General features: G+C 45.0%; 1 protein-coding gene across 5 annotated transcripts in view; it reads left to right on the top strand.

The window, feature by feature from the left end:
• ARHGAP44 (Rho GTPase activating protein 44) overlaps positions 1–21,113 on the top strand; it is a 119,053-nt gene that overhangs the window by 66,498 nt on the left and 31,442 nt on the right. For 4 of the 5 annotated variants that reach the window (XM_040243320.1, XM_040243322.1, XM_040243319.1 and 1 more), the window contains exons 2-6: positions 1,277–1,316; positions 1,677–1,781; positions 8,619–8,695; positions 11,981–12,092; positions 13,800–13,876. In XM_040243320.1, coding sequence (XP_040099254.1) covers positions 1,277–1,316; positions 1,677–1,781; positions 8,619–8,695; positions 11,981–12,092; positions 13,800–13,876 — 411 coding nt within the window. Of the gene's footprint in view, positions 1–1,276; positions 1,317–1,676; positions 1,782–8,618; positions 8,696–10,014; positions 10,101–11,980; positions 12,093–13,799; positions 13,877–21,113 lie in introns of those variants that run through there. The other variant, XM_040243323.1, reaches the window with a different exon arrangement.

Below are 21,113 nucleotides of genomic sequence, written 5' to 3'. Positions count from 1 at the left end.
GGCCTTGGAATTATGTTCATATATACTCTTGCTGATTTTTTTTCCTAGCTGGTCTGTCAATTGTTGAGAGAAGAAATATTGACATCTCTGCATGCATGTGTACTTTCCTTCTCATATTTTGCAGCTTTGTAGTTTAGTGTGTACACATTCAAGATGCTGTGTCTTCTTGTGATTGATGCTTTTATCACTATATTCTCCTCTATATTTCTGGTCATTTTCTTTATTCTGACTCTACTTTATCTGCTATTAATACTGCCACTTTTGCTTTCTTTTGATCAATGTTGCATGATATCTTTTCCTGTCCTTTTACCTTCAGCCTACCCACATCATATTTGAAGTGAGATTCTTGTGGCCCATGTGATTTGTTTCAGTCCACTCTTGTCACTCTGTATTTTAATTGCCATATTTATTAGTCCATTTGCATTTAATACAATTATGAATATGTTAAGGCTTAAGCCTGCCATTTAATTTTTTGTATTATGTCTGTTCTTTTTTTTTTAATTGCTTTGTATTCTTTTTCTTTCTTTTCTGTGGGTTAGTTTATATTTTGATTTTTTTTTTTGAGTATGCCTCTTTGTGCTTTGCTCCAGGAAGATCTGCATTTTCCTCTCATGTTGAGACAGGGATTGCTAACAGGTTGGGACATGCCAGCCAGCATCTAGGTTCTTTCCCCAAAAGTGTTAACCTCTGGTTTCAGCTCCGCACTCTCTGGGGGGGTGCATCATACTAGTGGCCAGATCTCAGTGGTGACATTTGCATTTGTCACGAGGACTCAGCGCTTTCTCTGTCTTTGCTCTTGATCAATCTCTGCCACGTTTGCTTGTTTGGGGGAGACCAAAGGGAATGGGTGGGGGAACCTACTTAATTCTATTAATTGAAAAAAGAATACCTGGAGGCAGAAAAAGGTGTGTTTGTTGTGCTTCATCCAGGTTTCCACACAGTAGTGGGAGACCCCTCAGAGCCTATGTTTTTGCTGGAAATGCTGGTTACTTGATGTTCCTTGTCAATCCCAGTATGGCCTACATTTTCTCTTGTTGGAAATCATTGCTGTTGATGCAAGCTAGTATATCCAGGATGGAGAGACAACAAGGTCCTGCTGTGTAGCACAGGAAACTGGGTTCAGTATCCTGTAATAAACCACAAATGGAGAAGAATGTGAGAGAATGTGCACAGATGTATAACAATCACTCGATAAGTGGGGAGGCTGGGAGTAATTATGAGACCATATTCCTGGCTTTTGTTTTTTAACTGATATGTGTCTCCATTTTCCCTTTAGGGCCGAGAAGACTGAAGTTCTGAGTGAAGACCTTCTTCAGGTAAGGTTGTCACTGGCCCGTAATTCGTAGATGTCAAAGACATCTTCCCTTTTGCAGCCGAGCCCTTCCCCATGTTGTTCAGACTCTCCACTGCTCCTCTCCCAGTCCATTGAGATGCAGCTTCTTCTCTTTACAATAGCACCCTGCCTGGTGCACAGCAGCCTCAGTGGGACTTTTCAGGAGACATGGGAAGGCATTTCACCACATGGTTAGCAAAGTGTCTCCGAGTCTGTGATCCCCTCCTTTTCTCTCCCGCATTGGATGCTGTCTCTGCAGAAACAGGGGTCAGTCTTGTCCCTGGATTATCCAGACCCATGACCCCACTTCTGACCTTGCCTCACCCACGGGCTCTGTCCGCAGGTAGAGAAGCGGCTGGAGCTGGTGAAGCAGGTCTCCCACAGCACACACAAGAAGCTCACGGCATGTCTGCAGGGCCAGCAAGGGGCTGAGGCTGACAAGCGCTCCGTAAGTGCCTTCCTGGCCCCAGGGGAGGTGGAATTTGCCTGCTGACCGCCCGGCCAGTGTTTGAGACTCGTATCCCTGCCTGAACCACCTCTGCCCTCACTAAGATGTGGTCCACATCCTTGTTCTCCCCAGACTGGGGCAGCCCCCGAGGAGAGCAGGATGGGCTTAGATCCCACTGCTAAGGAGGCTGCCACCTTTCCCTTGCCCCTGCTGCTCATCTACAGATTCCATTTGCCTCCATAGTATCTTAAGATCACATGGGGAAAAAAATTACACTGTGGTTTTGGGAGTTACAAGGGACCTGTAAAGGCTCTTATGAAGACCATTTTTGCTGCAGTGATGCAGTAAAGATAACGGGATGCATAACAGGGCTCCAGGGTCTCTGTCCAGAACCTGCACTAGAGCTGAAGGCATGGCATTGTGCAGCTCCACTGGACAGTCCTTGGGGTGGATGATCCTGAAGGCTCGCTTCCCTCTTGACCCCCACCTCCCTCAAATTCAACAGAGATGAACAGATATTCTTCCTTTTTTCAAAAAAAAAATCTTACTAATATTAGTTTCTTTTTTGTTTGTCTACTGTGCTCAGTCGCTCTTTGAGACCTTATGGACTGTCACCCGCCAGGCTCCTCTGTCCATGGGGTTTCCCAGGCAAGAATACTGGGTTGCCATTTCCTACTCCAGGGGATCTTCCCAACCCAGGAATCTAACCTCTGTCTCCTGCATTGGCGGACAGATTCTTTACCACTGAGCCACCTGGGAAGCCCCCCGAAAAGATATTCTTAAGTGTTCACTTGGCTTTGTTCCAGGGGAGGGGCAGTCTAGGGGCTTTTTTTCCCCCTTGAGTTGATGATCAATGTGTCTGGTGTCTGTCTGATTTTCTCTGACCGGGAGTTCTTGTTGACATCTCTTCCTGGTGGTCTCCCTGAGCCCCCCAACTCTGTTGGCCTCGCCTCTCTTGGCTGTCCTGATGCATCCTCCCAGCTCACACTGCAAGACCAGACCACTCTGCTTGCTCCATCAATCATTCCATTTTCTCCTCCCAACCCTGCTTTCTTCTTTCTTTACTTTCCCAGCGGGAACCACTGATGTGTGGTAGAAAGAAAATGTTTACCGCTTTGCAGAGTGTCTGTGGAAGTAATTCAGTGTGTATTGGGGATTTCGGCAAGGGGAGCCTGACGGTCGTCTCCCTTGTCAACTGCCAGTGTCTTCTCTGTGTCCACAAGTCTGTTTTTGTTTCCTATGGGCTTCTTTGTGTCCTCTTTTAAGATTCCACATTTAAGTGATAATATATGGTCATTTAAGTGATAATATATGGTATTTGTCTTCCCCTGTCTGACTTCACTTAAGTGATAAACTCTAGGTCCATCCATGGTGCTGCAAATGTTGTTATTTTCCTCTTTTACGGCTGATTGATATTCCCTTGTATATATGAACCACGTCCTGATCCATCATCTGGTGATGGACTTTTAGATTGCTTCCACGTCCTGGCTACTGCGGCTAGCCAGGCCAGCAACATCTTACTGTCTGATTCTCAGCTCAGATGCCACCTTCTCAGTGCAGCTTCTCTCACCATCTGATGTGTTTGCTCCTTCCCCCAGTCACACCCCCCGATTCCATGTTCTTCCTAGCATGTGTTGTTCTCTAAAATTGCTGTGCTCCTTCATCCTCTCCCGTGTCCATTCCCAGTCCTGATATGTGAGCTCCGTGGGAGCAGGGATCTCATCTTCCCATCACGGCTGCATCCTTAATGCCTCTGATGGGGCCTGCCACGTGAAGGCAGCGCTAAAAATAGATGTGTCACGACCGGATGGCCCATGAGTATTTTAGGCACAGGAGTTGCCCAATGCATCGAGCCAATTTGAATCTTTCCTGTTCTTTTCTTTTAAAATCTTTATTTAATTTGTTACAGTATTGCTTCTGTTTTAGGTTTTGGTTTTTTGGCTCCAAGGCATGTGGGATCTTAGTTCCCTGATCAAGGATTAGACCTACACACCCTGCATTGGAAGGCGGATTCTTAACCACTGGACCACCAGGGAGGTCCCAAATCTTTGCTGTTCTTTACAGAACCAATTTAGGTTGATGGTTCTGAGTTTAAGTGCTGGGATATGACTCTCTGAGCTTGAAGCCCAGCTCTGCTGTTTCCAAATTTTGCCTGACAGAGAGCAAGTCAGTTACCTCTATAAGCCTTGATTTCTTCACTTGGAAAATGGTAGTAACAGTGAATCCCTACCTCGTAGGGTTGTTTGAGAATTCCGTGAGATCATTCACATAAATGCTTAGCACGGTGCTTGACTTAAGTACATAGTAAAGAAACAGAAGCTGCTGTTATTATGGCCCTGTCGTTGGTCCAGAATCACCACTGAGAACTGCTGAGCCCCAGGGAACAAGTGTGCCTGGATTAGAGGATAGTAGACAGCAGTTCTCAGAGATGGGGCTGTGTGTGAGTGTGTGTGTGTATGTTTGGGAAGCAGAGTGGATATTAGAATGAGACTTTTTGTCTCTGAGTCATCCTACAAACTGTGCTGCTTCTGCCCAAGATAATTTTGGAGAGAACAGTCATCTCAGACAAGTCAGATCGACTGCTTGCAAACCCTGGAACATTCTGTGTCCCCTTCTTTAACTCTTAAGCATCTCTCGGCACTCCAGAATCAGGAGGAGGTGTATTCTAATAGCTTCCCTTTGGCCTGGAAAGCCACTGGTCAGGGTGAAGCTTGCTAGGATCTCTTTACCTGGGCACTAATGGTCCCTGGTGGCTCAGACGGTAAAGATTCCACCTACAATGCAGGAGACAGAGAAGAGGCAGTTTCGATCCCTGGGTGGGGAAGCTCCCCTGGAGGAAGGATTGACAGCCCACTCCAGTATCCTTGCCTGGAGAATTCCACGGACAGAGGAGCCTGGTGGGCTACAGTCCATGGAGTCACGAAGAGTTGGACACAGCTGAGCGACTAACACAGTAGTCCCTGGAATACTAGTGGTTCTTTCAGCCTGGATCTTTGTCAGCCAGAGAATGGCGGCTTTTCTAGACATGTGGGCAGTTGGATCCTTCAAAGTCTCAATATCCTTCTAAGTGAAGTCAGGGTGAGCAGAGAATGGGTAAGAGAGCAAGTAATATCTCAGGAACAGGTTGGCATTAGGGTAAAATTAATCAGCACAGTGCCCTGTGTCTACCAAGCCCTCAGCTTTTCCTTTTGTCTTAGAAAATTTCTTTAGGAATAAAGAAATAATTTGGAGTCTGTTGTGAGTTGTAGTCCATTAACTTCTTCTATTCACCTGCCTTTGATTATAGATGATCACTCTCATTTTTGACACGAAGGTATAACCCATTTCTTCCTTTCTTTTTTTCTTTTGGTAGCTTCCTTTTAATTTTTTGATTCTTTTCTTCTCTTCGTTTCTGCACTCTTAGAACATCTACACAAGCAAAAACTCACTAATTGAGGTTTTACCCCTTCAACACCGATGCCCTTGAAATCCATGCGCCCACAAGGCCCTCAGTGTCTCCTCCACAGCAAATCCTTTTTTACGAGCATCACTCGGTCCACAGGCACAGACCCTGTCTTGTGACCATTATACCATCAGTACAGGACTTGTTTAAATGTTGTCATCATCATTCACTGATCTGTGTAGCCATTAAAAACGACCAGGATGAGGCAGTTCTCTCTACGTCTTGATAGGAAATGACATGAACGATATCTCTATGTGAAAAGGAAAACGAAGTGTAGGGTTGGGTATATCGTGTGCTAACAGTGTGAGGGGGAGGATGTGTCTGTTAAACACGGACACACACTCACATACATAATTGGACCTTCTTAGAATACTTATGGAAGGAGACACAGGAAACTGGCCACTGCCATGATTCTGGGGGTAGGAACCAAGTGGCTGGGGGTTAAGGACGGTCTGCTTTTCTTTCTTTTTTAACCATTCTGGACGTTTCTCCAAAACGTGCCTTAAGTAACTTCTTTTGAACAGTGAGGGTGGGAGCAGATTCTCTCTGAAGGTACTGTTCCTGTGCCTTTAATTACATCTCTGGGAACCTGGACCTACTAGCTTCCTAGGACAGCCAGAAAGTGGTGTTTCAGTTTGGATGTCTGATTTCTTGGTTGCCTGGTCTCATTTTTACCCGGAAGAATGTCTCATTTCATGTGAAATGGTGGGGTAGCAGGATTATTCCTCGAGTGAAAGGCGTCTAACCGGGAAGTGGTACCTGGGTAGGTAGGCACCCCATTCACGGAAGGTAGACGTCCTCTCTGAGGGCAGGGAGGGGACTGTGACTTGGACCCATCCAGGGTGTCCTGGGTTTTCCTGGGCCAGAGAGCAATAATCTCTCAGGTGTCCTGGTCTCTCCTCCTTCTGGAGCCCCAGGAACTCCATCCCATTCTTGGGGTTGACCTGTCTCCTGCGGTTTTCCCCTGGAGATACCTGAAGACTGCCGCTCTCCTGGGGATGTTCAAACCAGATTCCTAAAAATCCACCTTCATCTTGGTTCCTCTCTCACGTCATCCAGTTTCGTGTTTCAGGATTGAGTTATTTTAAACAGATCATTTTGTTCTTAAACAAGCCCCCAGTGGTCCCCAAGTCCCCTAAAATCCAACTGCAGTGCCTGCCTCTGGCTAATGAGGACCTGTGCAATCTAGCCTCCACCTCCTCCCTGACTGCTCCCCGTTCACTCACTGAGCTCCAGTCGTGCTGGTCTCCCGGGGATGGATGCTGAGCTGGCCTGGTATGCTACCTCCAGACCTTTGCACCTGCCATTCCTCTGCCTGGAATGTTCTGTCCCAGGCCATCTGGAGGCTTGGCTGACTCTCTCTCCCTTCAGGGTGCTTCCTAAAGGTACCCTCTCTGCAGGGAGGGTCTTTTCTCATCACCACTCCCTCGCCACAGCTGCCCACTCTGCCTATTGTCCTGCTTTCTGTTGCCCACACAGTGCTTCCAACTCTCGAAACAGTCTCCTTCATAACGTCTGTGTTTAGTATTTGTCTCCCTGCCCTGGGATGTAAGCTCTCTGAAAGCAGCGTCTGGTCTCAGTCATCCCAGCTGTGGTACCCCGGGTGGGTAGGCACCCCGTTCACTCTGGGGAGGCAGTGAGTGACAACTGAGGGCCTCTGGGTCCTGAGGCAAAGGCTGTGGGATGGGAGGGGTCTGTGTGGTGGTGTAGACTGGAGGACCTAAGGAGATCCTTTGTTCTCACTTTGTTCTCAGCGTGTGCTGGATGGCTTAGGCTTAGGAAGAGCAGGGCTTGTCCACACTTAGTAAGGAGGGAAGATGTATCATTCTGTGATCATAGATTGTTCTGCCTTTAGGCCTCCCTCCTCCTCTCTCTTCCTCACTTCCCACATAGCATAAAACTTGCCATTTTAACCATTTTAAGGAGTACAATTCAGTGACATTTACTGCAGGGACAGTATTGTGCAGCTACTACCGTAATCTACTTCCAGAGCATTTCTGTCTCCCCAAAAGGAAACCCCATACTCATCAATTAATCCCCCTCCCCCACAGCTCTTCAGTTCAGTTCAGTCGCTGAGTTGTGTCCGACTCTTTGCAGCCCCATGGACTGCAGCATGCCAGGCCTCCCTGTCCATCACCAACTCCCGGAGTTTACTCAGACTCATGTCCATTGAGTCGGTGATGCCATCCAACCATCTCAGCCTCCACTATCCCCTTCTCCTCCTGCCTTCAATCTCTCCCAGCATCAGGGTCTTTTCAAATGAGTCAGTTCTTCACATCAAGTGGCCAAAGGATTGGAGTTTCCCCCTCATCTCTTAACCACACATCTAGCTCCCGTCCCCATGGATTTGTTTACTCTGGAGATCTTATATAAATAGAATCATACATCATTTGCCCATTTTGTCTGGCGATGCCTTCAGGGTTCATCCACATTGGAGCCTGTGTCAGGACTTCATTCTCTTTTTACGGCTGTGTAGTAGTTCCTTTGCATGGATGGACTGTGTTGTGTTTCTTTACTCACCCGTTGATGGACATTGGTGCTGTTTCTACCTTTTGGCTATTGTGCATTGGGCCGCTCTTCACATCATGCATGTTTTTATTCAGCCATCTGTTTCAGAGTATTTTGGGTACATACCCAAGAGTGGAATTGCCGGGCCATATGGTAATTTTGTTTAACTTATTGAAATACTGCCAAACTTTTCCCCAGTGCTGGACTGTTTTACATCTCTTCTGGCAAAGCATGAAGGTTCCAATTTCTCCACATGCTCACCAATATTTATTTTATGTATCCAAAAATATATATTATTAATATTATGATAGCCATCCTAGTGAGGGTGAGGTGGTATCTCATTGCAGATTTCCTCTGGTCTCCTTAATGACGAATGATGTTGAGCATCTTTCCATGTGCTTATTGGCCGTTTTATATCTTCTTTGGAGTCTGCCTTATATTGATGATTACTTTGTTTGCATCGTAATTCTAGGTGAACATTTTCTCTCTTTCTTGACCGTAAGCTGCCTTGTTTATAAATTAGGGCTAATGTACTTCTTAAGAAAGAGTTTGATTTCTAACTAAAGCATGGCTCAAGTCTTTAGCATAATTTTGAAATCTTCTTTTATTTTCCCTGTTGCTATCCTACTAGATTTTAAAATGTAGTACATAAATCTTAGCCTTATTTTCCAAATTAGCAAATTTTGTTTTAATTTTCTGAATTTTGACATCTCTGAGTCTAACCCACCTTTGTATCCTCTGAATTTTTAGGTTTTATACATATTTTAAAGTCCATTTGTTTCTTAGCTAACAGATTATCTAGGCAAGTATTTGACTTCTCACTATTTTCATATAAGTGGGTGACTGTTGAAGTCATTTTCATGACCACATTCTTTTTTCCTTTTCAGAAAAAATTGCCTTTGACAACACTGGCTCAGTGTCTGATGGAAGGGTCAGCTATCCTGGGAGATGACACACTTCTTGGGTAAGGAGATACCACGCATGGGTTCATGCCAAATCTGGGGAAGTCCTCATCCTTAAAGAGGGGACGAGCACATCTCAGCAAGGTGCTGAGGACACTGAAGCCTGGCTGGGGGCTGGATGGGGAAGAAGGAACGGTGGCCAGTGAGAAATTGAGCCCCCAGGCCCTGGAGTCATAGTGTCTGGGCAGGAGGCAGCTCCCAAGGGGAGAAACAAATATAAAACTGTAGGGATTTCCCTGGTGGTCCATTGGTTAGGACTCCGTGCTTCCACTGCAGGGGGTGTAGGTTTGATCCCCAGTTGGGGAACCAAGACCCCACATACCATGAGGTGTGGTCAAAAAAAAAATGGTTGAAGGGCATTCAAAATCCCTCGGGTCCCAGCAGAAGCAAATATGAAATCTCTCTGTGTCAGATGTCAGAACTTATAGGATTCCCAGAAGAACAACCCTTGCTGATTTTGAGCTCACAATAAAAACAAACTAAAAATAGAAGCATCATGAGAGAGGGTCAGCAGGCACAGCTGATGGGAGAATCGGACCCTAAGAGCTAAAAATACTAGGATGGCATGAAAGGAAATGGACAGTAATTACTTTTAAAGTGAAATTTTAAAATTTAATAAACACAAAAAAATCAATACAAGCGGTAGAAAGAAGAGGCAGAATCAAAGAAAACCAAATAGAACTTAAAAAAATTCAAAGTATATTTCAGTTCAGTTCAGCCACTCAATTGTGTCCGACTCTTGGCAACCCCATGAATTGCAGCACGCCAGGCCTCCCTGTCCATCACCAACTCCCGGAGTTCACTCAAACTCACGTCCATCGAGTTGGTGATGCCATCCAGCCATCTCATCCTCTGTCGTCCCCTTCTCCTCCTGCCCCCAACCCCTCCCAGCATCAGAGTCTTTTCCAATGAGTCAACTCGATATACTTTAAAAACTTACTTGAGAGAAACTGGAAGTTGCACACAGATATGGAGACTGGTGACCTTGAAAACATATCTGGAGTCGCCACAAGAATGACCAGAATAAAGTACAGTTCCTTTGGGTTTTCCTGTAAGAGCTTATAGAAAATCCTGAATGAGAGTCTTGGCTGACCCAATAGAAGCACTAAGGATACAGGCAACATTAAGTGGAGAAACTCAAGTGGCAGGTTATAAATATAGAGCATTAATGTGTAGTAGTTGCTCCTAAAGAAGAAAATAAAAGGGTAAGTTTATGGTTGAATTTTCCTTTTCTAGATTTGAAGAAAAGCATGAGTCTTCAGATTTAAGGAGCACAAAAAGTCCTGACAGAAATCCACAAAAAGAAATCCATCACTGGACACGCCATTGTAAAACAACTACACACCATTGACACAAAAGAGAGATTTAAAGTCGAGCAGAGAAAGCTTGTTGTTGTTCAGTCACCAAGTATGTATACAAGGGCACTTAGACTGCTAACTGACTATTTATAAGCCAAAATAAATTCCAGGAAATAAGGGAGGAATATCTTCAAGTAGTGAGTGAAAAGTGTGAGAAATCTAGATTCAGTGATGTACTAAACTGTCATTCAAGAATAAGGGGGCGGGACTTCCCTGGTGGTCCAGTGGTTAAGAATCCTCCTTGTAATGCAGGGAACAGTGAGTTCCACCCCTGCCTGGGGAACTGAGATCCCACATGGCATGGGCAAGCAAAGCCCACGTGTTGTAGCTACTGAGCCAGCGTGCGCCACAGCTAAGACCTGACAGCCAAATAAGCAAATATTTTTTAAAAAATCTTAAGGAATAAGAGGAAAATAGGATATCTTCAGACACAGATTTAGAGGAATTACTATTTGCATGTTCTCACGGAAAAACTAGTCAAGGTTGTGTGAGGTAGATTATGTCCAGAAGAAAAGAATGAAATGCAAATAGCAAGAAAGCATTTAAAAAAAAAAAGTATGCTGGGAAAGATAGAGGGCAGGAGGAGAAGGGGGCGACAGAGGATAAGATGATTGGATGGCATCACCGACTCGATGGACATGGGTTTGAGCAAATTCCTGGAGGCAGTGAAGGACGGGGAAGCCTGGAGTGCTGCAGTCCGTGGGGCTGCAAAGAGTCAGACGTGGCTTAGTGACTGAACAACAGCAACAACAATGTGAATGTGCTGGAGGGAATGAAGAAGTCCTTTTCCCTCTTCCCACCCTAGGCTCTTTCACAGGCCCTGCAAACAAAATGGACAGAGGACAGATGAATAAGAGAAAAAGCACACATGTTTGATTGTCATACACATGGGAGAACTCAATGATGAGTAACTCAAAGGGGTGACTTGAACTTGGGCCTATGTAGCATTTTTAACAAAAGAACAGTGATTTTTAGAGATGGGAGAAAACAAAGAAATGTTTGTCTCTAGGGCAGCAAATTGTGGGAAGGTAAATATATGGAGAACTAGTAGAAGATAAGAGTAAAGTTTGTAATGTGGAGTCCACTGGGGCCGTCTCTGGGCTGCTAAGGGTCTGGAATTGTCTCTGGTGATTAGCATCTGGCAGAGATGGGAGGAGGACCCCTTTACAGATTCATATCCTGCTTTTAGGGCTTCCTCATAGTTCAGTTGGTAAAGAATCTGCCTGCAGTGCAGGAGACCCCGCTTTGATTCCTGGGTCGGGAAGATCCGCTGGAGAAGGGATAGGCTACCCACTCTAGTATTCTTGGACTTCCCTTGTGGCTCAGCTGGTAAAGAATCAGCCTGCAATGGGGGAGACCTGGGTTTGATTGCTGGGTTGGGAAGATCCTCTGGAGAAGGGAAAGGCTACCCACTCTAGTATTCTGGCCTGGAGAATTCCATGGGCTGTATAGTCCATGGGGGTCACAAAGAGTTGGACTCGACTGAGTGACTTTCACTTTCACTTTAGGCAAACAGGGAGAGAGGAGAGAGCTTCTTCTTTTTTTTTTTTTTCTTTTAAATATTTATTTGGCCTCACCAGGTCTTGGTTGCAGCACACAGGATCTTTTGTTGCAGCATACAGGATCTTAGTTCCCCAACTAGGGATCAAACCCCGGCCCCCTGCGTTGGAAGGTGAAGTCTCAACCACTGGACCGCCCCAGGGCAGCCCCTCTATATTTCTCTTAATTCTCCACAGACCCCCCCTTTTAGCCAAGACACATAGTAGGTACTCAGCATCCTTTAGAAAGTGGACAGTTTCAGAAACGAAACTGCATGGAGCAAGTTTTTCTCAAGAGTGTTTACCTGGCTGGCAGGTGACAGCATTAGGACATGGGCCACATCTTTCTCTGCAGAGTACTCAGGACGGTTTTCCTCCCCTTCTGTTGCAGGAAGATGCTGAAACTCTGCGGCGAGACAGAGGACAAGCTGGCTCAGGAGCTGATTCATTTCGAACTGCAAGTTGAGAGGGATGTGATCGAGCCGCTGTTCTTGCTGGCTGAGGTCAGAAGTGGGCACGAGGCTGGACCCATGTGATTGGGGTGGGCAAAGTGGTGGTCCCTGGGGTCCTTTGGCTCCAGCCTCAGGGTTGTTTCTGCCCCTCACCCAGTCTGTGACACAGTGTCTCACCCGGGATCGTTACTACCCAACTTCAGGGGGTTCCCCAGCCTGGGAGCCCTTTGAGCTGAATGCTGCCCCCTTCTCCCACCCATGCCATCTTTGAGGGTGAAACCGCAAGGCTGGTGGCATCACTTCATCCCCCTCAGTGTCTCCACCCCATCCTCCTCCCTGCCCTCCACCCATCTCCAGCCTTCAGTGAAATGACAGTGGAATCTCAAATAGGACACAAATGAACCTATCTGTGAAACAGAAACAGACTCCCAGACATAGAGAGCAGACTGGTGGTTGCCAAGGGGAAGGAGATATAGGAGGGATGGCTTGGGAGTTTGGGATTAGCACACAAGCTAGTATATATAGGATGGATAAACAACAAGGTCCTTCTCTACAGTGAGAGAACTAAATCCAATCTCCTGTGATAAACCGTAATGGACAAGAATATTTTTAAAAGTGTATATATATATATGTATGTATGTAAGTGAATCACTTTGCTGTAGAGCAGTAATTAACACAACATTGTAAATCAACTGTACTTCAATTAAAAATTTTTTAAAAAAGAACAGCAGCCCCTATTCATAAGCCCCTATTCTTGGACATGGGGGCTCATGTCCTAGAGACTCTGTGCAACCCCCTTGCTGTCTCTGTTTAGACAGGGCCCTTCTCTGTCTACTTTAAAGAACACTAAAGCAAACTGTCTTTTTAAGAAGAAGCCTTATTTTTTGTTTTATTATTATTGTTTACTTTATTTTACTTTACAATACTATATTGGTTTTGCCATACATCAACATGAATCTGCCATGGGTGTACACGTGTTTCCAATCCTGAACCCCCCTCCCACCTCCCTCCCCATACCATCTCTCTGGGTCATCCCAGTGCACCAGCCCCGAGCCTCCTGTATCCTGCATCGAACCTAGACTGGTGATTCGTTTCTTATATTATACATGTTTCAATGCCATTTGAAGCCTTAATGTGTAGGTGACAATTTTGCCAGCTTCAACCAAGTGAAATTTTATCAAGAAAGAGGTAAAATGGTTGGGGGATGTTCTTTGCTGTGAACCCTGGCCCTCTTCGCATCTCCCTTAATTGGGCCTACAAACCTCCCTGGTGCTGGAGATGTTTCCGGCCTACGCTGCTTGGCGACCACTAACCACCTGTGGCTGCTGAGCTCTTGAAATGTGTGTAGTGCAGCCTGCCAACACAGGAGACACAGGAGGCTCAGGTTCGCTCCCTGGGACGGTGGGAGGATAAATTAGGAGACGGGGATAGACGTACGCACTCTACTATGTATAAAATAGACAACCAACAGAGACCTACTATCTAGCACAAAGAACTATACTCAGTATCTTATAATAACCTATAATGGGACAAACCTATTATACAGCAAAGTGATTAAGTTTATATATATCTATCTATTTTTTTTCAAGTTCATCTATAATGGAGACGAACTTGAAAAAATATATAATTGAATCACTTTGCCATACACCTGAAACACTGGAAATTCAACTATATTTCAAACTTTAAAATTAAAAAAAAAAAATCTGTCATTGGACTTCAACTGTGTTTTCTTTCTTTGTTTGTTTCCTGTACCCACAGGTAGAAATCCCAAATATCCAAAAACAGAGGAAACACTTAGCCAAGCTGGTGCTGGACATGGACTCTTCACGAACGAGGTATGGTGGGTTTTCTTTGCTTCCATTTCTGCTTCTTTGAAGAGCAGTGGTCCTAGTTGGAAGGCAGTGGCTTGTGTGTGTGCGCGTGTGTGTGTTCATCCACTGAGTATTTCTTACTTCTGCTGTGAGCTGGGCACTGGAGTCCAGGGGCCTTACTCTTAGAGAGGCTGTGTCCTGATTTGGGAGTTGGACGCTGGACAAGAGAACACACACACACAGGCCATTTCAGCAGCCATAAGTCCTTTCAGGAAGACACCACAGTGTAAGTTTGGAAGTGGCTCTGGAGAAGCAGGCCATGGCATAAATAGTGAAACAGAGAAGACTTTTTTTTTTTTGAGAAGATGACACTTGATCTGATAAGAAGGAAGCAGCTATGCAGAGATACTTTGCAAAGCTGTCCATGACACCTGGGAATAGCAAAGGCCCCGTGGGTGGAAGTAAGGGTGATGTATTCAGGAAACAGAATGAAGGCGGGCATGGTGGGGGTGGAAGGGAAAAAGGGAGGGTGGTAGGAGCAGAGATCACAGAGGAGGTTGGGTGATGTGTAGTGTCTGTGATAAGAGGAGATTTTCTGGGAATTCCACAGTTGTCCAGTGGTTAGGACTTGGTGCTTTCAGTGCTAGGACTCCATCCCTAGATGGGAAACTAAGATCCTGCAAGCCACATGGCTCAGCCAAAGAAAGAAAAGAGGAGAATTTCTGAATCTGGGGACTTGGTCGCCTTTTCCTGCTTCCGATGGTGTAGATTTCTCTTCTGTAGTCTCACACTGGGGAGTCACATAAGAAATTAGAAGACACTCGCTCCTTGGAAGAAAAGCTGTGACAAACTTAGACAGCATATTAAAAAGCAGAGACATGACTTTGCTGACAAAGGTCCGTCTAGTCGAAGCTGTGGTTTTTCCAGTAGTCATGTATGGATGTAAGAGTTGGACTGTGGAGAAAGCTGAGCACCGAAGAATTGATGCTTTTGAACTGTGGTGTTGGAGAAGACTCTTGAGAGTCCCTTGGACTGCAAGGAGATAAAACCAGGAAATCAACTCTGAACGTTGATTGGAAGGACTGATGCTGAAGCTCCATTACTTTGGCCACCTGATGTGAAGAGCTAATTGGAAAAGACCCTGATGCTGGGAAAGATTGAAAGCAGAAGGAGAAGGGGGCGACAGAGGATGAGATGGTTGGATGGCATCACCACCTCAATGGACATGAACTTGGGCAACCTCCAGGAGATAGTGAGGGACAGGGAAGCCTGGCATGCTGTGGTCCATGGGGTTACAAAGTGTCGGACATGACTGAGCAACTGAACACCACCACGAGATGATTACAGACATGCTGTTTGCTGCACTGTCAGGATGATGGTAGACACTATGCTCCTGGGTTTACAGAGTGATTTCCTCCTCTGAGGACCTGGGTTTTAGCTCTGAGGTCTTTTCTCTGCTTCTGTAAGGAAAACCGGAATTTTCAGCTTCTTCTTAGAGCTGGATGTTAGCATCAAAGCTTGTCCTGCCTTGTCCACTTCCATTTCTTCATTCAGCTTCCCTAAAGGAGAATTTTTTCTGGGTAACAGATGTCGTCCATCTAATTCTGTCTTATGTTTTTAATGGTGACACCAGAGGTGGCTTGTTGAGTTTGAAACCATAGAGAAGTGTCTTCAGGGACTTCTCTTCCAGTATTTAATGAGTGTTTTTATGTCTCCACTTATGGTCTCTTGGATATTGGGATTGGTAAGGCAATATCTCAAAATTGTCCAAGCCAGGCTTCAGCAATACATGAACCATGAACTTCCAGATGTTCAAGCTGGTTTTAGAAAAGGCAGAGGAACCAGAGATCAAATTGCCAACATCCGCTGGATCATGGAAAAAGCAAGAGTTCCAGAAAAACATCTATTTCTGCTTTATTGACTATGCCAAAGCCTTTGACTGTGTGGATCACAATAAATTGTGGAAAATTCTGAAAGAGATGGGAATACCAGACCATCTGACCTGCCTCTTGAGAAACCTATATGCAGGTCAGGAAGCAACAGTTAGAACTGGACATGGAAAAACAGACTGGTTCCAAATAGGAAAAGGAGTACGTCAAGGCTGTATATTGTCACCCTGCTTATTTAACTTCTATGCAGAGGACATCATGAGAAACGCTGGGCTGGAAGAAACACAAGCTGGAATCAAGATTGCCAGGAGAAATATCAATAACCTCATATATGCAGATGACACCACCCTTATGGCAGAAAGTGAAGAGGAACTAAAAAGCCTCTTGATGAAAGTGAAAGAGAAGAGTGAAAAAGTTGGCTTAAAGCTCAACATTCAGAAAACGAAGATCATGGCATCTGGTCCCATCACTTTATGAGAAATAGATGGGGGAACAGTGGAAACAGTGTCAGACTTTATTTTTTGGGGCTCCAAAATCACTGCAGATGGTGACTGCAGCCATGAAATTAAAAGATGCTTACTCCTTGGAAGGAAAATTATGACTAACCTAGATAGCATATTTAAAAGCAGAGACATGACTTTGCCAACAAAGGTCCGTCTAGTCAAGGCTATGGTTTTTCAAGTGGTCATGTATGGATGCAAGAGTTGGACTATGAAGAAAGCTGAGCACCAAAGAACTAATGCTTTGAACTGTGGTGTTGGAGAAGACTCCTGAGAGTCCCTTGGAATGCAAGGAGATCCAACCAGTCCATCCTAAAGGAGATCAGTCCTGAGTGTTCTTTGGAAGGACTGATGTTGAAGCTGAAACTCTAATACTTTGGCCACCTCATGCGGAGAGTTGACTCATTGGAAAAGACCCTAAAGCTGGGAGGGATTGGGGGCAGGAGGAGAAGGGGATGACAGAGGATGAGATGGCTGGATGACATCACTGACTCGATGGACATGGGTTTGGGTAGACTCCGGGAGTTGGTGATGGACAGGGAGGCGTGGGGTGCTGCAATTCATGGGGTCGCAAAGAGTCGGACACGACTGAGCAACTGAACTGAACTGAATTGAAGGCAGTATCTACCACCCTATGCAAATTTCTGTGCTTTTGACCTTGAACTTAGACCCTTGACAGCCTTTCAGAAGCCAGCTTCCCCCAACTTCTTGCCTTTTACTGTAACCCTTCACCCTGAGTCAGCATGAGGACTCTGCCAAGATAGAGCAGAGAGAGAGACCTGGTTCTGTGCTATGGAAATGCAGACATCACTAGCTGCTCTTGGGGAGCAGGTGGGTTCTCACTGCCCCCACCTCTGCCCCACCCCTCTTCCACATTTGGTCAGTCTGTAGGATCTTTTCCTCGCAGCTTCCTCCTCCTGGGCCCTCAGAGAATGGAAAATGACAGTGGTAGAGGAAAAGAGAAGATAAGGCAGATGAAACAACACATGTCCCCCTAACGCAGCTTTCCCCTTTCCTTCCAGAACTTCTTCTGGACTCCCTGTCACCTTGAAGTCATCTTGACTTTGCCTTTTATACCCTTCTCCTGGTCTCTGAAATGCCTTTCCCTTATTTCCAGCCTTCTTCTTTCCATGAGCCTTTCCTGAAGGCTTTTTTGTTTCTTTAAATATTTATTTATTTGGCTGCATCAGGTCTTAGTTGCAGCCTGCAGGATCTTTCCTTGCCTTGGCTTTTCGTTGCAGCACTCTGACATCTCTCTAGTTAACGGTGTGCGGGCCAAGTTGCCCTGTGTCATGTGGGATCTAAGCTCCCCGACCACTGACCACCAGAGAAGTCCCTGCTTAAACCTTGCATTCTATCTTCATCATCCCCAAATCATCAGTTCAGTTCAGTCGCTCAGTCATGTCCAACTCTTTGTGACCCCATGGACTGCAGCACAACAGGCCTCCCTATCCATCACCAACTCCCAGAGTTTACTCAAACTTTTGTCCATTGTGTCGGTGATGCCATCCAACCATCTCGTCCTCTGTCATCCCCTTCTCCTCCTGCCTTCGATCTTTCCCAGCATCAGGGTCTTTTCCAATGAGTTGGTTCTTTGCATCATGTGGCCAAAATATTGCAGTTTCAGCTTCAGCATCAGTCCTTCCAATGAATATTCAGGACTGATTTCCTTTAGGATTGACAGATTGGGTCTCCTTGCAGTCCAAGGGACTCTGAAGAGTCTTCTCCAACACCACAGTTCAAAAGCATCAATTCTTAGGCACTCAGCTTTCTTTAAATCATAGTGATGCATCTTTCCCAGAGAATGGTGGGTCACCTCAGCTCTCTTAGTGGGAAGAAATGAACTTTCTCCTCTTCCAGCTTCAAAGCTCAAACTCTTCTTGGACAAGAATCCTTATTTCTCCCCTTAACAGAGCAGGATGCGTGTCGAGTTTGTTTATAGAGCCTTTGGCTGAGAATATCATCATTCCTTGAAATGTATGGTTTTTTAAAACTATTTCAAGGTTATTGGAGTGCAGATGTTTCCAGTGTTGGGTTAGTTTCAGGTGCACAGCAGAGTGATTCGGTTATGCATATACATATATTCATTCTGTTTCAGATTCTTTTCTCATGTAGGTTATCACAGAGTAGTGAGTGGAGTTCCCTGCAGGTCCTTGTTGGTCATCTGTCTTATATATAGTAGTGTGTGTCTGTTCATCCTGAGCTCCTGATTTATAACCTGCCCCACGTTTCCCCTTTGGTAACCATAAGTTTGTTTTTAATATCTGTTAAGTCTGTTTCTGTCTTGTACGTAAGTTCACTTGCATCTTTCTTTTTAGTTGCTCAGTTGTGTCCGACTCTTTGCGACCCCATGGACTGCAGCGTGCCCGGCCTCACTGTGTTTTAAGATTAGATTCCACATATGAGTGATAGCACATGCTATTTGCCTCTGTCTGACTTCCTTCACTTGGTGTGACGGTCTCTAGGTTCATCCATCCATGTTGCTGCAAATGGCGTTGTTTCATTGCATTTTATGGCTGAGTCACACCCCATGTGTACACGTACTGTGTCTTCTCTATCCGTTCCTCTGTCGATTGACATTTATGTTGCTTCCATGTCCTGGCTTTTGTGAAACAGTGCTGCTTTGAACAGTAGGGTGCATGTCTCCTTCGGGGTTATGGTTTTCTCTGGATATGTGCTTAGGAGTGGCAGTGCTGGATCATATGGTTGTTTTAAATTTTTTAAGAAGCCTCCATGCTGTTCCCCTTGGCGGCTGTACCAACTTACATTCCCACCCATAGTGTAGAAGGGTTCCCTTCTCTTCATACCCTCTCCAGCATCTATTGTTCATCGAGATTCATGGTTGGTGGCACTTCTCCTAACAAATTGCTACCTATACAAAAGGTTTCCTAGTTTTCCTTGATATTGTGCTATTCAGTTCCCACAAAGGGACCATTTGGCGGGTATTTATAATGTCAGAATAGATAACTTATCCATTGCAAGTTCCCTATTAAAATTCCCTATAAAGGGAGGGGAAAGGTGTATGCTTTTAAAGTACCATGACAGAATTGTGGGGAAAAATAATGTCTTCATTTTAATATACATATATTAAATGTAATTTGGGGTTTAAAAAAAGACCTAATCCAGATCTATAATACCCTAAAAATCAGTTTCATATTTATGGCCACTGTATTTTTTACACTTATTTATTGGTTACTTTCTTTTTTTCAGGCAGGATGAGTCAGATGGTGGTTGTAGGTCTGTCCCATAATCTATTATGGAAGTACATTCATTATCTGAGATCCAAATTACATCCCTGACATTCCATATTTTATTTGGCTGTGGCTATGGCAGAAAGTGAAGAGGAACTAAAAGCCTCTTGATGAAAGTGAAAGAGGAGAGTGAAAAAGTTGGCTTAAAGCTCAACATTCAGAAAACGAAGATCATGGCATCTGATCCTATCACTCCATGGGAAATAGATGGGGAAACAGTGGAAACAGTGTCAGACTTTATTTTGGGGGGCTCCAAAATCACTGCAGATGGTGATTGCAGCCATGAAATTAAAAGATGCTTACTCCTTGGAAGGAAAGTTATGACCAACCTAGATAGCATATTAAAAAGCAGAGACATTACTTTGCCAACAAAGGTCCATCTAGTCAAGGCTATGGTTTTTCCTGTGGTCATGTATGGATGTGAGAGTTGGACTGTGAAGAAAGCTGAGCACCAAATAATTGATGCTTTTGAACTGTGGTGTTGGAGAAGACCCTTGAGAGTCCCTTGGACTGCAAGGAGATCCAACCAGTCCATTCTGAAGGACTTCAGCCCTGGGATTTCTTTGGAAGGACTGATGCTAAAGCTGAAACTCCAGTACTTTGGCCACCTCATGCGAAGAGTTGAGCCCATGCGCTCCACCTGCTGGAGCCTGTGCTCCGCAACGAGAGAAGCCACCACCGAGGAGAAGCCCGTCAACAGCGAAGAGAAGCCCTCACTTGCCGCAACTAGAGAAGGCCCACGTACAGCAATGAAGACCGAGCACAGCCAGAACTTTAATAAAACAAAAATAATAAATATATCATTTCTGTAGGGCAAGCCATTATAAGAAAGACATTTTTACTAATCCTTACCTGTTAGCTTAGATTTTTTTTTTTGACATTTTAGAGTAGAATATTAGAAAAATATTTCTAATTTTTCCTGAATTCTTATTATGAGTAAGGAATCTTTCTCAGGACACATGTGACCATCGCTGTAGCTTCAAGCCAGCTTGATGTCCCAAAGCCTTTCAAAGTAATTCTCCCATGGGTGCACTTTTTTAAGTGACAGAAGATTCCTCATTTTGCTACTTTTTGGTAATAGCAAAGAGAATTGATTTCCTCTTTTTTGGTATTGTGATACAGCTCCACTCTCTTGTTTTCTTGCATATAACACAATAAGAAAGAATTGTGCAGAGAAAATACTTAGTCTATTATTGATTTTCAAAATAAGGGTAAGGCTGTACTTTTTGCCTCCACATTGGGTGAATGGTTCAGGAGCCAGACGGAGCTGGCAGGGCTCTCTGGTTTGTCCCGTCCACCCCAGGCCCGCATGGTGTTTAGAAGACACTGTTTAATCTGAGGCCACATTTCATCTGATGAGGTCACTTGACAGTTCCCAGCTTGTCCATGAAAACATCCAGCTCCCCAAGGCCCAGGCTCCTGCTTGGGCCCCATCAGCACCCCCACCCCCAGTGAGTCCTTCCTAACTTCCCAAGACGGTAGCCAGGCATCAGCTGCCTTTTCCACCTGATGACTCGATTATTTTCCTTAGAGCTAAGAAGCAGCTTATATTTCGTGTCCCTGTTACAAGGGGGAAATAAAGGATTCGGTGGATGAGTTTTTAAGATAATGACCCATTTGA

The sequence above is a fragment of the Oryx dammah genome, unplaced genomic scaffold, assembly GCF_014754425.2.
Source record: "Oryx dammah isolate SB20612 unplaced genomic scaffold, SCBI_Odam_1.1 HiC_scaffold_8, whole genome shotgun sequence".
NCBI classification, from domain to species: domain Eukaryota; kingdom Metazoa; phylum Chordata; class Mammalia; order Artiodactyla; family Bovidae; genus Oryx; species Oryx dammah.
Note: the sequence above shows the minus strand (reverse complement) of the source record. Positions and strands in the feature narration are given on the sequence as shown.